Raw genomic sequence first — 14,830 nt, 5'->3', positions numbered from 1 at the left:
TTTTATGTTGAAAGTTTATCCGCGTGTGTCGTGTTTTACTTTCCACTTCACTGTCTGTTCTCCAGCCCTATTTTTCCTGCTTACCCGTGGCTCATTAGTTCATCACTCCCTGTGTATTTGAGCCCGTTTTCCCCCTCATTCTTTGTTGGTTCGTCTGTTTTCATCCAGTAATCCTGTGTCTTAGTTTAGTTTGGTGGCCAGCCTTTTTGCTTGGCTCTTGTTTTTGATTTTCATGTTTTAGTCTTTGGATTTTATGGACTACAGCTTCAGTTGCATTAAAGCTCAACTTCTTTGTTCTATTACCTGCCCGCCTCTGAGTGTCTTGCGTTTGGGTCCATTTCTGCAAAATCTTGACACACGTATACTATTCCAGAGATGGATCAGAAAAAAGACGGCACACAAGGGTCACTTCCTGTATCTGTGCCACATGAGCACAGATTATGACTATAGAGCATCTTTGGCTTTTCCCTTCAGCAGCCAAGTCCCAGAATAGATTGCATTTTATTATAACTGACAGTGTGCTTCACCAGAAAATGTGTCTTTTGTCAAGAGTTCGATGACATGATTCATACTCCCTGTGTCTGCATACTAAATATGAACTAAAGCCAGCAGTTAATTAGCTGGACTTATCCAGGAAGTCACTGCTCCCAGTCAAAAAAAAAAATAGTCCTGCACAAACAGCCTGTAAAACTTTTTTAGACAGATTAAACAAACAAGTATAACGTGTTAGTTAGTGAGCTTACGAGGGGCTTTGGCGATAGCCAGTTTATGCTATGCTAAGCTCATCTGCTGCTGGTTTTAGCTTCATATTTATGAAAAAAAAAATGTTTCTTTCAATTAAATGTTGCATTATTAGTTGATGTGAATGTTTTTTTTATGTTTCTTTGCACAATAATGTAGATATGTATTTACAGCATATATGTGTTTTCAACCTCTCTGATAATAGGGACAAGGCACCAGGACAGAGGGAGTGTGATTACTCAATTGATAACATCAATAAGTGCATCCGGGACATTGAGCAAGCTTCCCTAGCTGCAGTTGGGCAGACCTTGCCCTGCAGAGATGATATCTCCATGGAAGTGAGTTCAAATACCCCATCAGCTCTATCTTGTCCGAGAGAAAGAACTTAATGGGATCTGTAGTCTTTCCGTTGTAACTTATAACGTAATTCTCTGCCGTTGTAACTCACCAGGCGCTCCAGGAGCAGCTGACATCGTCTGTGCAGGAGATTGGTCATCTGATTGATCCCGTCTCCACCGCGGCCCGAGGCGAAGCTGCTCAACTAGGACACAAGGTGCCGATCTGACCGTATATCCCCTCATCCCCACTAGATTTAGAAAGAAAAACCCATTCCGTCTGTTTTCTATCTTGTGATCCAATCCTTCCTCAGACAGCTCTCTTACACTCATTCCCTCAGGTGACCCAGCTGGCCAGTTACTTTGAGCCACTCATTGTGGCCTCGGTGGGCCTGGCCTCTAAGCTGCACGACCACCAGCAGCAGATGACCATCCTAGACCAGACCAAGACCCTGTCAGAGTCTTCCCTACAGATGCTGTATGCTGCCAAGGAAGGCGGGGGAAACCCAAAGGTACCAGACAGTTCATATAGCTACAGTGTGTCTAGCTGACCATGATCTCTTTTTCAAGTCTGACCTCTGATAGTAAACTACATTTCTCAAGCCGAGAATCGAGCCATTTGTTACTGCTGAGCATGAAAAATATTCTCCTGCCTCGGCTTCTGTAATTCTCTATTATATGCTCTTCTTTCAGTTGTAAGTCATTCGCTCGTATTAAACTCATACAGAACAAAGCCGCAGGAGTTCTCGCTCGGTTTTATGGTTTTCCATTAGTGTTAGAATTGATTTTAAGATTTAAGTGATCATTTTTTTAAAACCTGTTAACTGCACAACTTCAGATCCCATTTTCAGGTGATTATGCTGTTCCTCAAACATAATTGTTGCTTATATGCCCTGCCTAGATTCTGATATATGTTATCTTCCAGCAGTATGCAGCTGATTCAGATGCTTTTCAGTTTGAGGACAGCAAACTTAAAAAGGAAAAAGTGGACTGGAGCACAGTAATTGAATTTTTATTTTATTTAAACAGGTTGTCTCATTGAGATCAGGACCTTGTTTAAGAGAGACCTGTGTTTAAAGTGAACGTATACAGTTTAAGAAAGACAGACACAGAAATTCAGAAACAAATATACATTTTCACAATTAAGAAAAACATTTACAGGTGTTATCGCAAATATGTAAGTGCAACCTTTTAAAATGTTCCAATGAAATAAGAGAAGAAAAGTTTTAAAAAAATTTGGAGAGGTACAGCTAATGTCAAAATGTTCCATGACCTGACATTGTAAGTTAACTGAACTTGTAATCAACCAGAGAGAGGTAACTTGGCAGTTTTTGTAGTAGAGCCTTATAAATAAACAACATTTGCAGCCTTTAATTGTGCAAACTGGCTAACATTTCTGACTCTGGTGAAGACACGGTAGTGTTGAAAGGTTAGTCTGTTTGCTCACTTGAAGTCTTAAAAATCAGTCGGTGTTTCCCTGGAAATATTACATTTTTCAGTCTTACACAGTGTTGGAAAAGCTAGGGAGGAAATCTAGTTTGGTGAAATGAAGCAATTTAGAAAGCTACTGCTTGCAAACAAAAAGATCAAATTGACAAAATAACACTAAAAAGGAACGTGCCAATAAAAAATATCACTCAATTGAGTTTATTGCCCACTTGTTCACAAAAACCAAAAAAATAAAAGTTCCCTTTATTCATGGGAAAATTAAGGGGGTGTCATCTTTGGTTTCACATACAATGTCCATCAGTCAGACACCCGCCTTCCAGAAACTAGAGTCTAGGTGGAAATATTGCGCCAAGCAGTTAGTCAGCTAGCCTTTTAACTTCTGAAATATCATGATACAACAATAATCAATATTTATGTATTAATTGACACCTAATATATTCAAATTTTTATTTCCTTTTATGGCCCTAAACCCCTGTTTAATACACAAAAAATGACCACAATGCAAATATGAATGTAGAACTACATTCTGATGACCTACAAGCAGGTTACTTAGGGGATACAAGTCCGAACAGCAGTAAGCATCCGCCCTGGTGACGTGTCCTATCGTGAGAGCTACCAGCTGAAGGGACACACTCGGAGCTGTTGTCAAGCTGATAAATCTCCTCCTGGCTTGACTAAGACAATGTCACACCAGCGTTAATCAGCTGACTGTGTCCCCAGGCGTCCCACACCCACGATGCCATCTCTGAAGCAGCCCAGCTGATGAAGGAGGCTGTGGACGACATCATGGTGACTTTGAACGAGGCGGCCAGCGAAGGAGGCATGGTCGGGGGTATGGTGGAGTCCATCGCTGAGGCCATGGGCAGGGTGAGTAAGGGTGTGTTCGTGTGTGTTTTGTTAGAAGATGCTTATACAGTATGTATGCGTTCCCTCATGAGAAGGCTGCTTAGGTGGTTTAAATAGATTTCAGGTTGACACATATTCCCTATCTTATTTGTCTGAAGGCAAAATGAGCTTTCCCCTGGAAGAGTTATTCCACTGTGGGTGAGCTGAGTGTGTCCTTGTCAGTGACTCTCATTAGTCCAGTAGATGACAAGTTTTAAATCCACAGCCCACTGGTGATGTCAGCTGTCATTTATTCCTGCTGGGGGACGTGTCGCTGGGCTGACGGCGCGGTTAATAATTGATAATAATATGCACATTCTCAGATAGAAATAAAGGGGCAACCTTCATTAAAACTCCATCAGCATATATAAAGTGGAACACTTTACACAAATGCATACATAAAAAAGGTTTATATGTTCTCACTAATGGCTTTTTAATTGTTTTGAAATTATACAATAATTAACACGTTGTTCTATTAAAGATCTTGAGTTGCTAAATGGGGTGCATCAAATGTTGGTATAGCCGGCAAAGCTCAATTTATCTTCGAAACAGCCTCTTGAATTAATCACCCTGAGTTTGGACCATCTGAATTCCTACAATAATGTGCCTTCTAGAGAAACCATACGTTTAAAAATGACTTGTTTACACTTGCAGTTGCAGACGTGATAGTTTACTATAATGCAAGAAAATTCACAGTCCTTCATCAGTGACATCCTTCAAGGCTGCAGTCATAAATGTAAGAAACTTAAATGGTTTGGACTGTAGCCCGACTGACTGAGAGTTAAAAAATCTGTTCACAATTTATCGGTTCATATATTTTTAACATAAACGCATAACATTAGCAACGGTTTTGATAAAGATTCCTTAAATTTGGTTATTAAAGGATTGTGATCAAGATTTATTCTGAGCTGGGTGAAATATAAAATTGTTAGTGCTCTCTGGTGGAGATTCTATATAATGGAGACACTCTATAAATCATATCTTGGGTATTTCTGTACTGCAGTTTCTTGTTACTAATGCCAACATCTCGAATAGATAGATCCAGTCTATCTGTAAAAAGTTTATATTGGATGATATGATGTCCTGAATGATTTGAAGGAGACATATTATGCTCATTTTCAGGTTCATAATTTTATTTTGGGTTAATACTTGAATTTTACTACTTGGTTTATGTGCTCAAGAAACACATCAGTTTTCTCAATACACTGCTGCAGCATCGCTAACAACAACAACAACAGAGCAGCTGCGCTAATTAATGATGCAAATGTGTGACTCTGTGAAAAGGTGTGATGTCACAAAGTCACAGAATTAAAGGCGAGACTTCTGACGAGGAGCTTCTGTTGGTGCACACTTTGAGCTTTTTAACTGTCAAGATCTTTTACACGCACAAGAACCTGTTTAAAACACTGAAGAAAAGGGAAAAAAAGCAAAAAGCTGAATAGGTCTCCTGTAATGGTCGGGCCATAGTTTGGTTTGCAGTCATCTTCCAAAAATTAGAGGTAACAAAATCTCCATTGGCAGGTTATCAACCAAGATAATCCTTCACATCATTTTGCACTGACAACTTGGCAAACCAAAAGCATAGCACTCATGGTTAGCATATTAACATCCTAATACTCTAGTCTATAAAGCATTTGTAGTATAATACAGAATAAAGGATAATATTATACAGGAATTCACAGCTTCTTATTGAAGGTTTAACTTCAATTTATTAACAATGCATAAGATAAGTAATTGAAACCTATAAAACTCATTATAGTATGCTTTTTTGTAAAGTTGTATCAAACTATATCATAAATCTTATATAAATGGGAGTACCTAGTGCAAAAACACATATGTAAGTACTAACAGGTTGATATCTTCACAGGTGGATGAAGGAACACCCCCTGAACCTGAGGGCTCCTTTGTGGACTACCAGACCACCATGGTAAAGTTCTCCAAGGCCATCGCTATCACTGCTCAGGAGATGGTGAGTGCACTAATGCACTGGGATGTACATGCCTGGCTCTGTGTGTTTTCCATTAAGTATCCAATCTACTAAGACAATATTTGTCAGTAGAGCTACAGAAACATCAATGTGCCTCCGTATGTTCTCTCCGCTGCCAGATGACTAAGTCGGTAACCTGCCCTGAAGAGCTTGGCGGCCTTGCCTCTCAGGTGACAGTGGACTACGGACAGCTAGCACACCAAGGACGCCTCGCTGCAGCCACTGCAGAGCCAGAGGAGGTGAGAAGCTGTGCACTCTGTCACATGTGGGGAAAATTACACACTCTTATGAAAGATTTACACGCTGTATATCTCTTTGCAGTTGTGCCCCTGAAACGTCAGACTGAAATATCAGCCTAGGTCTGCATGTTACAGCAAAAAATGCTTTCGGATGTATCCACTCACACACTGATGTTTTCTGTTCTTTGATATGACACCCCTTCCTCAAGGCTGCCCGGACAGTGTGAGATCAAATGGAAATAAACCCCTGCAGTATCCATCACTCTCAAGACCCACATCCTTTCTTAAATCTTTGCTGTGTAGTCCTGCAATGTGTGGAAACATCGCACTAATAAACACACAGCTCTTATCAATATCGCGCATATAGCAGGCAGCTGGAAAACCGGCTGGTTGCCATAGCAACATTGTGCCTCTACAAGTCTAAAAGCCTATAGTGATGCTTATAATGAAGTACCACCCACCCGTTAATCTCAGTCTGGAAATTAAAGGTGTAGTGCCAGCACTGCCTCTGTAAGGGTGCTTGAAATCATTTTTTATCCACCTGCTGGATAAGAGGCATGCCAGTTTAGGACATGAGTGCAATTCTATGGTACAGTGACTCAAATGAGACTATGGATACGGCGTTAGTCGGTGCCTGGTTATGCTTTCAGGTTGGCTTCCAGATAAAGTCCCGGGTGCAGGAGCTGGGCCATGGCTGCATCTACCTGGTCCAGAAGGCTGGCGCCCTGCAGCTCAGCCCCACTGACAGCTTCTCCAAGAGGGAGCTCATTGAGTGTGCCCGGGCAGTCACAGAGAAGGTAAGCTATGTGGACAGAGAGCTTAAACTCTTGAGAAAAAAGCTCTTAATGCCTACGTGCTTGCGAAAGTCATGGCCAGAGTAATTATATTTTCAGGTTATCAGTCTGTTCTCGTGAACACGGCATCTGATGGACCGCCTCCAGGGAATTCTTCAAATTTGGCACAAACGTTCAGTCGGAGGTCCAGGATAAACTGAATAGATTTTAATGGACAAAAGGTCAAAGGTCATTGTGACCTCACAAAACAAGATTTTAGCGTGACTCATTCATGATAATTCATGAGCTAAATTTGACGACATTCCATACAAATGTTGAATAGGATAAAAATGAAGAAGTGATGCTATTTTATAGCCAAAGGTCAACTTCACTGTTACTTTCAGTTAACTCAGTATCAAACATATGCAAAGAAAGACGAGAGAAAAGAAATATGAATAAGATGACTTTTATTTGATCTTAACTGTGTATTCGGTTTCACGCGAGACCAGACTGATGTTTATATTCAGATTTGTGAAATGTTTTCATATGTGCGCATGTGCATGGTTACAGAATAGTATATTATTTTTGATTTTGAAATTGTAGTCATGTTAGTAATCCCTTTTTTACTTACTGTAACTGGAATCTAATTACATCTTTATTTATGTAACTTTAATGGAATGCAATAACCTTTTTTTTGTATCCTTATCACGTACTGTAACCCTGTTACATGTATTCTGTTACTCCCCATGCCTGATCATAATGTTCTGCAATAACTCTCTTCTGACACTTCTTCAACACTATAACTCAAGAACAAAGATTGTGACTTTATTTACCATTAGTTTGTTATGTGGGTTAGGGTTAGGGTTATAGTCTCTAAATGAAGACAGCATATCTCTCTCTGGAAATTAATCACTGGAGTCGTTCGTGTTCGTTACATTACTCCAAAAAATACACTTTAAAGTTAAAGTCCTTCACTACATATATCATGTGAGTCTGGACTGACGTGAATGTAAAGTGCACTTGATTGTTTGCTGGAGGCAGACAGCCACGAGGCAGTTATTTCAGTGTATATATATCTTGACTTTTTAAAGGAAGTCTATTTTTGCTGTCATAATTTGCCATCTCTGCTGTTTGAAGTTGGGAAGCAGCATCAGCTCAGCATTAGCATTTTTATGAAAATATATTTCATGCATTGCTCAATACAGTTGCTGTATATACACTTATTTAAATAAAGTGGTAGAGAACATGTAAGAAGAAGCAGCTCAGATTGAATAATTGTTTGCTATACTGTGGCTGACAGGATTGCTTTGCATTTCAATTATTATTCATAATTTATTTTTAGTAAGGTTTAGCTTTAGCTTAATTTTGAACTTTTAGGTTTAATGTATGTTGTTTTAGGTGGAAATGACTGGTGCTTTACTGATATATTGTTATTATTTTAGCAGTCATGCGGGTCATGAGAGCATGCTCTCCTGACCAACCTCACACTGTGCAGTTAATAATAATACAAATGTCTGCCTGCTGTGACCCTGGCAGCAACTAGCCAAGCTGCTCGCACATTAACATTTCTCTGCGCTCTGAGCCCGTGATTTGATTCAGGGCTTATATCAAACTTGAATAATTTGGGGTCTCATGCCTGCTGATATGTGAAGCTTGTTGATAACTACCTCTCAGGGCTTTCCATTTGTTTGTGAGGGATGGGCAGAGTGCGGTCCTCAATGGGGATGTGTGATTTGCAGAGTCAGGCTCATTGACTTAATGTGATTGTGCAGCAGACTCTGAATGCATGTTTAACCTTGCTCTCTTTTCTTGCTCCCAGCGTGCTCCTTTAATCCGGCTCGTCCAGATCTTTCACGTTTACAACCTCACTCAACTGCTTCATAAAGGCTCTGCCAACATCCTAGCAAGAGGAAAAGCTGCTTTTTAATCATTAAACGTGTGCAGTGCATACAGAAACTGGGGTTATTTTTTTAGCTGTTTTTACACCTCTGAAGACAGCATGCTTTATGTTCCAGGTGTCCTTGGTGCTGTCAGCACTGCAGGCGGGGAACAAAGGCACCCAGGCCTGTATCACAGCAGCCAGCGCTGTTTCTGGCATCATTGCTGACCTGGACACCACCATCATGTTCGCCTCAGCTGGAACACTGAACCCTGAGAATGAAGAGTCTTTTGCTGACCACAGGTACAACAACCTTGAAGCAAAGAAATGATGTGAGATGAATAGCTCAAATCACCAAAGAGGAGAGATATTTGATGGTGGTTAGAAATGGGCAGTAGATTAAGAGGTTTCATGAGCAAGAGGGTAATATAACTAGATTTCGGTTGCTGGGTTTTGACACAGATCTCTCTTTTTCTTCTGATGACTCAATCAAAAGTGCAGTTTGTCAACAAAGCTGAATACTTACTCAACACACACTCTATTAGAAAAGCAACAGCTTCCTTTCATATTGCTGGTACTTGAGTGTGACTGCGGAGCAGATTGTGATACAATGTGTCCCGTCATCCTTCAGGGAGAGCATCTTGAAGACAGCCAAGGCGCTGGTGGAGGACACCAAGCTGCTGGTCGCTGGAGCCGCGTCCAGCCAGGAGAAACTGGCCCAGGCCGCCCAGTCCTCAGCCAAGACCATCACCCAGCTCACTGAGGTGGTCAAACTGGGAGCGACCAGTATGGGTTCTGAGGACCCTGAGACACAGGTGACGAAAAAACCCAAAACACATTTTCCAACAAAGAATGTCTAATGCAACCGCAGATGTTTCGGCCATATGTAGTCACAGATGTACGCCTTTTATTTTCTAACAAAGCTCAGTTATGACTTTTTAATTCAGCTGTGCAGAGCTTTAACCGCCTATTATAACCCATTATCATTATGCAATTCTGTAACATTAGTCATCCACAATGAATGTCCTCTATCTTTCTGTACACCCAGGGTTAGATTCTCTGTGCAATTGCATTTTCATCAGATACACATTGTGTCTTCTCTCCCCCCTGTGTGCATGCCTCTATCTCTGCCCTCCACTAAGTCTGAAGTATCATGACTAGGTGGGAGTGATAACAGCTGCGGTGTTAAATCCTTTCCCCGGGGTGTTACTGATAAACCTGTACTCTGACCATTGTGCCGTATTGATACAAACTCTATCCCCTCAGGTGGTTCTGATAAACGCTGTGCGGGATGTGGCCAAGGCTCTGGCCGAACTCATCGGTGCCACCAAATGTGCAGCCGGCAAGCCAGCCGACGACCCGTCCATGTATCAGCTAAAGGGCGCCGCCAAGGTAAAGGAATAGACTTTCATACAAGTGTTGATGTCAGCAACACAAGTCTGTAATTTATTATTCAGCTTATGCTTCCTCACTCAGAGGAATGCACACAGACATGGATTCCACAAACGCTTGCTTTGTAGAATTGCTATGTTCAGCTTGACGTATCTGATAGCACAAAGTAAGGCTTTTCAAAAGAATGATATGACACTTCTTATCAGTTTTTGTAAGGTATTCTCTTTTTCTGTCATATCTGTATGTGGACTAGATGCATCACTGAGATGAAGCCTGTGTGTGTGTGTGTGTGTGTGTGTGTGTGTGTGTGTGTGTGTGTTGTGTGTGTGTGTGTGTGTCTGAGAGAGGGTTGGTGTGCTTTACTGAGATCTGTTTGCAACCACAGAGCTTTTTTTATGGTATTATAACCACTGAGACTATAGGAGGGCAGGTTTTTGAATCAGCTGTCAGGATCTGATCTGATAAAGCTCAGCCTCACAATTCTATTTGTAGTGCCAAATGAGTTTTACTTTACTTTTACTAAGTTTTCTCTGAATGTAAAAAAACAACAACACATTATTGATATGTTGGCTTGGAATTGTAACTGGCAAGAATGTAATTTCGGATATCTGAAATACAACTGTTACTAGTGAAAATTGCATTCGTACTAGTAAAAATTATATGTGAGATATCTTCAATTCTTTTTGAAACTAGTCAGAATTGAAATTCAGATTTAACGAAAGGAATTTGTACCAGTTGTACGTGTATACATATCCATAATTAATGAGGGCGATGTATCCAGAGTGGTTTTCTTGTGCTGCCTTGCATAACACAGAAAGGTTTGAGTCACTGAAGTTAAGTTCTTTCAGCAAGGCACTCACAGTTTGATGTCCAGTTGATGGATGAATAGAAATAAGAACAAATAAGTGTGTGTGTGGCTTAAACTTCATCAAATGAAAAGTAACTTGCTCTGCTCTTGGCGTCCTGAAACTGCATGCAGATCACAGCTGATACTAATGACGACATCAGCGGGTGTCAATTTAACATCACTTTAGTGTCAAGGTCAGCCGCATGAGATGCATACACAGTTTTAATTAAAAACTAATTTAATTAGGAATTTAATTTGTCATCTTAAGGTTTCCACTAGTCACTGTCCTTTCTTTCAACATATAGAAATACTATTGTGGATATGTGCAGTCGTTATTCTCACAGGTTAATGATACCAATGATTAAATTAAAGATTTATTCAGTTTTGACTTGGAAAAATGTGATTTCTACCTGTGAAAATACATTTTTGTAACATGTCAAAATTGTTTTACATTTTAACTACTCAGAATGACATTTTGACATCAGTGAAAACTAAATTGCTGCTAGTCAGCCCTATTGATTGAATGATAAAAGGGCCTGCCATACCCTTGGTGTGGGTAAGGAAAAACTCTGCATAAAAACTTAACAGGTGGAACAAATGGGAAAAAAATCTTTTAAAAAAAACACTTGAGGGAGTCCTCTTTTAGAACATACAGACATGCAATAGGTGACATATGGAGTTACAAATTTACAATCTGAAATAAAAAGTAAGGTTATAATATAAGTACACAGGAAGTGTAATGTAAAGCAAATGCAGTCAAAAATAAAGTAAATATCAAGTGAAAAAATTTTCAGTTGCAGTTCAAGTTTTTTCTGGTGAAAACTGCATCAGAGAAAAGATGTTGAGCAACCTCCAGGTGCCACTGAAAGCTACGAGAATCTGCATCATACACACACCGGAGGGGAGAGTTTTACTCTTGATCGTCGTGACTGCTGTCACACCTGCCAACTGCTGAAGAACAAAAACCAGAGATCAGACCCTTTGTATCCAACCTTGGTGCAGCTGCGGTCACTGCAACAGAGAAACAAAGATCAAAGTATTTGTATCAGTCACAGAGCCTCAGACACCTCTGAACCAAAGGTTTGCTCGTCTTCAGCAAACTTCCTTATATTGTTTATTTCTTTTCCTCTCAACTATCATCCCTGGCACAGCATGTAACTTCAACTGTTGCATGGGGTTTCTTATGTTTTCTCATCTAAATGGAATTAGGGCCACCCATGGACTTGGTTATGTTGACAGATTGGTTCTGTTCCTCCAACATATGGTGACCTCCAAATGGGACCCTCTCAAACTCCTGGCGATCATGTTGCTCAAATTCCTAACTTAATAATGTACACTTTGAACGCAGCACAGACAGAACAGACTGCATCACCGTGAATAAAGCTTGATTTTTTTTTTTTTTTCATCCTAGGTGTCAGTGAATGAACTGTATTACCAGTAGTAAATCACCCTCTTTTAATTCGAAATACATCCCTCAGTCTTGTCTTTGTTCAGCAGCTGATGTCTTTAATGTTCATTAGATAAGCACCCTCTACATGTGTAACCATTATTCACTGTAATGGAATCAGTGAAGAAGGAGGAAAGAAAAAATAATTTAGTAATGTTTTGCAGTTGAGTAGAAAGAGCTCCACCTCCTGGTTTGACTGTGAGCCTCATTATGACTCCCTTTATTTGACAGGTCATGGTGACCAACGTGACGTCTCTTCTAAAAACAGTGAAGGCAGTGGAGGATGAAGCGACTCGCGGGACGAGGGCACTGGAGGCCACCATTGAGTGCATCAAGCAGGAGCTGACAGTAAGAGCGCCTCACAGGCTCCGAACCTCGTCTTTGTGGTCTTTCGAGAGTCAGCTGATGAGACACAGCCTCTCTGCAAAGCTGGCTCAAACAGGGTCAGGGATATCTGTGTCTATTATTCTGAACAAAAACAGGGGAGCTTTTTGTTCTTTTTTTCCTTTATTATCTGTCCAGCTCCTTTCCTTCCTCCTTGCCTCTCAGCCCCTGCAGGTTTCCCACAGCTCTTATCAGACTCTGTGTAGCAGGTGCAGCCAGAGTGAGAAAGGAAGAAGATTTCAAGAGCTTGTTTTTTTTTGTAATTTGCTGCTAATCCTTATCAGAGGACCCCCAACCCTAGAGGAGGCTTTACAGAGAGCTGTGTCCAAAGCCAAATCCAACAGTCTACCTAAGTCCTAATTTTACTGCTACCCATATCAAGACGTCCTGTCCTTCTCACTTGTTTTTCACTTTCTGCTGCTGTACAAGTCCATGTGGACTTCTTTGTTTCTTCTCTATATTAAAGATCCCCTTCAGACATGTATTAAGACACATTTACAAATAATCTGCTTGGAGCAATAATGACTTTTTTTCCGCGTTCTTAAAAAAGCGGCTGCTCCTTTTGCCTCATTAAAAATTACAGAATCGATAAATATGCTAATTTTAAAGTTTGCCTGCTGGACACAAGAGATCGCCTTCTTCACCGTAAAGACCATTCTCAGTGTATGTGCACTGGTTCACAAATCATGCTTATAGGTTTGCCTCTTTAAGTTCAGCCAAAAATGAAAAATTTATGTTGATCTACTGACCCCCATGCCAAAAGAATAGAGTGGAAAGTAAGCTGAAGTTTTGTAGTCCACAAAATGTTTCTGGAGCTTCACAGCAAAACAGCGCCGCAGCATCTCCTAAACAACGGAAGTAGATGGGAACCTGATTTAAAATGTAAATAAACAACCAAAAGTTAATAAATAAAATAGCTCCATACATGCACATTGAAGCTCGCATGTCCATCTGTTAAAACAAAAAGGAAAACACATTTTTAGTTGGAGGGTGACTTTAACATATCTGAGCCCCTGCCACGCCCATATCCAACCTGCATCTGTTGATCTCCATCTTGTCAGGTGTTCCATTCCAAGGACGCCCCGGACAAGTCCACCACACCCGAGGAGTTCATCCGCATGACAAAGGGCATCACCATGGCAACAGCCAAGGCCGTGGCTGCAGGCAACTCCGCTCAGCAGGAGGACGTGATCGCCACTGCCAACCTGAGCCGCAAAGCCATCTCCGATATGCTGACTGCCTGCAAGGTGCTAATCCACACCGCCCTGCCAGAACAGGCCTCACACAGACGTCACCGGGCTGCCAGGGAACATGTGAGGCCAGCCTGCAGAGAGCAGATAGGACATTAGAGTCTAGTCTACTTTATGGCTGCTCCCGCCGGTAGTGACTCAGTCACTTTTCAAAGTCGTGCCGCGGAGCATCAGTCAGGATGTCCTTCGGTGACTATAGAGCACTTGTAATGAGACAGAGAGAGCATTTCAGGCTGTGCTTCTGAAAATCAATGCAGTACAAACTAATTAGTGAAGAGTTATTTGGAATAATTCATGAATTAATTAGCTATGAATTTGATCTGCTATTGGCGCTAGATAATGTACTTATCCACATGAAGAATTGTATAAAAGCTATTCAAGCCCCACATGGCACATTTTTCACTTTTATATCAGGACCTGCTTTAAATCTAAACATGCCACTGGGAACAATTTTTGTGTCCTTTTTCCAGCAAGCAGCTTTCCACCCAGAAGTAAGCGAGGAACTGAGGAGCAAGGCCCTGCAGTACAGCTCTGAGTGCACCACCGGATACATCAACCTTCTGGAGCAAGTGCTGCAGGTTAGAATGAGACAGTCACATGTCTCATAAATAAAGGATGAAAGTGACTTTCATTTGTATGTGTCTGTGTGTGTATGCCTGTAGCAACAGGATGGAAGAGTGGATCCTGATATACTATTACCAAGTGAGGTTTCACAGGTCTTATCTGCAGGATTAAATCCTCTGCTGCTTGAGGAAAAAAACCTTCCTGGCTTTCTGTCAATAATGCTTGTATTGACTGTAGCATCACTGTAACTAAACAAATAAGGCTGCTGATAGTGTATGTTTTTCTTATTGTCAACAATTGCACAAAATATTAAAACCAACAATAAATTGATTCTTCTAACAAATACTATCTGTGCATCCAAAGTATTGTGTAGCTTATTCTTCTGTGCAATAGACCCTCTAAAAATCAATTAAATGAAATGAGCCATGCCGTTTCAGTGGGTTACTTTAGCACTGTTATTTATTTAGGACCAATACCCCACATACAGTACTAGGTCCTGCTGCTGTACGGTAAATACTCACAAATGCACCAAAAGTATATTAATCCACAGCTGAAAACAGTCCCTAACAAATGGGACTATTTACTCAATTTGATTTATGTTTGCTAAAGACTAGTGCACAGTTCAGCCTTTTCTAAAAATTAACGATATTTTCTTGTG

The 14,830-nt window shown here is 40.8% G+C and overlaps 1 protein-coding gene across 1 annotated transcript in view; it reads left to right on the top strand.

Moving 5' to 3' along the window:
- Positions 1–14,830, top strand: part of tln2b (talin 2b) — a 95,005-nt gene that overhangs the window by 69,416 nt on the left and 10,759 nt on the right. The window contains exons 38-50 of the mRNA XM_073472491.1: positions 947–1,079; positions 1,193–1,294; positions 1,418–1,588; positions 3,246–3,392; positions 5,278–5,379; positions 5,517–5,636; positions 6,287–6,433; positions 8,425–8,591; positions 8,920–9,103; positions 9,555–9,680; positions 12,206–12,322; positions 13,420–13,605; positions 14,079–14,186. Of these exons, the coding sequence (XP_073328592.1) occupies positions 947–1,079; positions 1,193–1,294; positions 1,418–1,588; positions 3,246–3,392; positions 5,278–5,379; positions 5,517–5,636; positions 6,287–6,433; positions 8,425–8,591; positions 8,920–9,103; positions 9,555–9,680; positions 12,206–12,322; positions 13,420–13,605; positions 14,079–14,186 (1,810 nt within the window). The remainder of the gene's footprint in view (positions 1–946; positions 1,080–1,192; positions 1,295–1,417; positions 1,589–3,245; positions 3,393–5,277; positions 5,380–5,516; positions 5,637–6,286; positions 6,434–8,424; positions 8,592–8,919; positions 9,104–9,554; positions 9,681–12,205; positions 12,323–13,419; positions 13,606–14,078; positions 14,187–14,830) is intronic.

This window comes from Pagrus major, chromosome 8, assembly GCF_040436345.1.
Source record: "Pagrus major chromosome 8, Pma_NU_1.0".
Taxonomy (NCBI): domain Eukaryota; kingdom Metazoa; phylum Chordata; class Actinopteri; order Spariformes; family Sparidae; genus Pagrus; species Pagrus major.
Note: the sequence above shows the minus strand (reverse complement) of the source record. Positions and strands in the feature narration are given on the sequence as shown.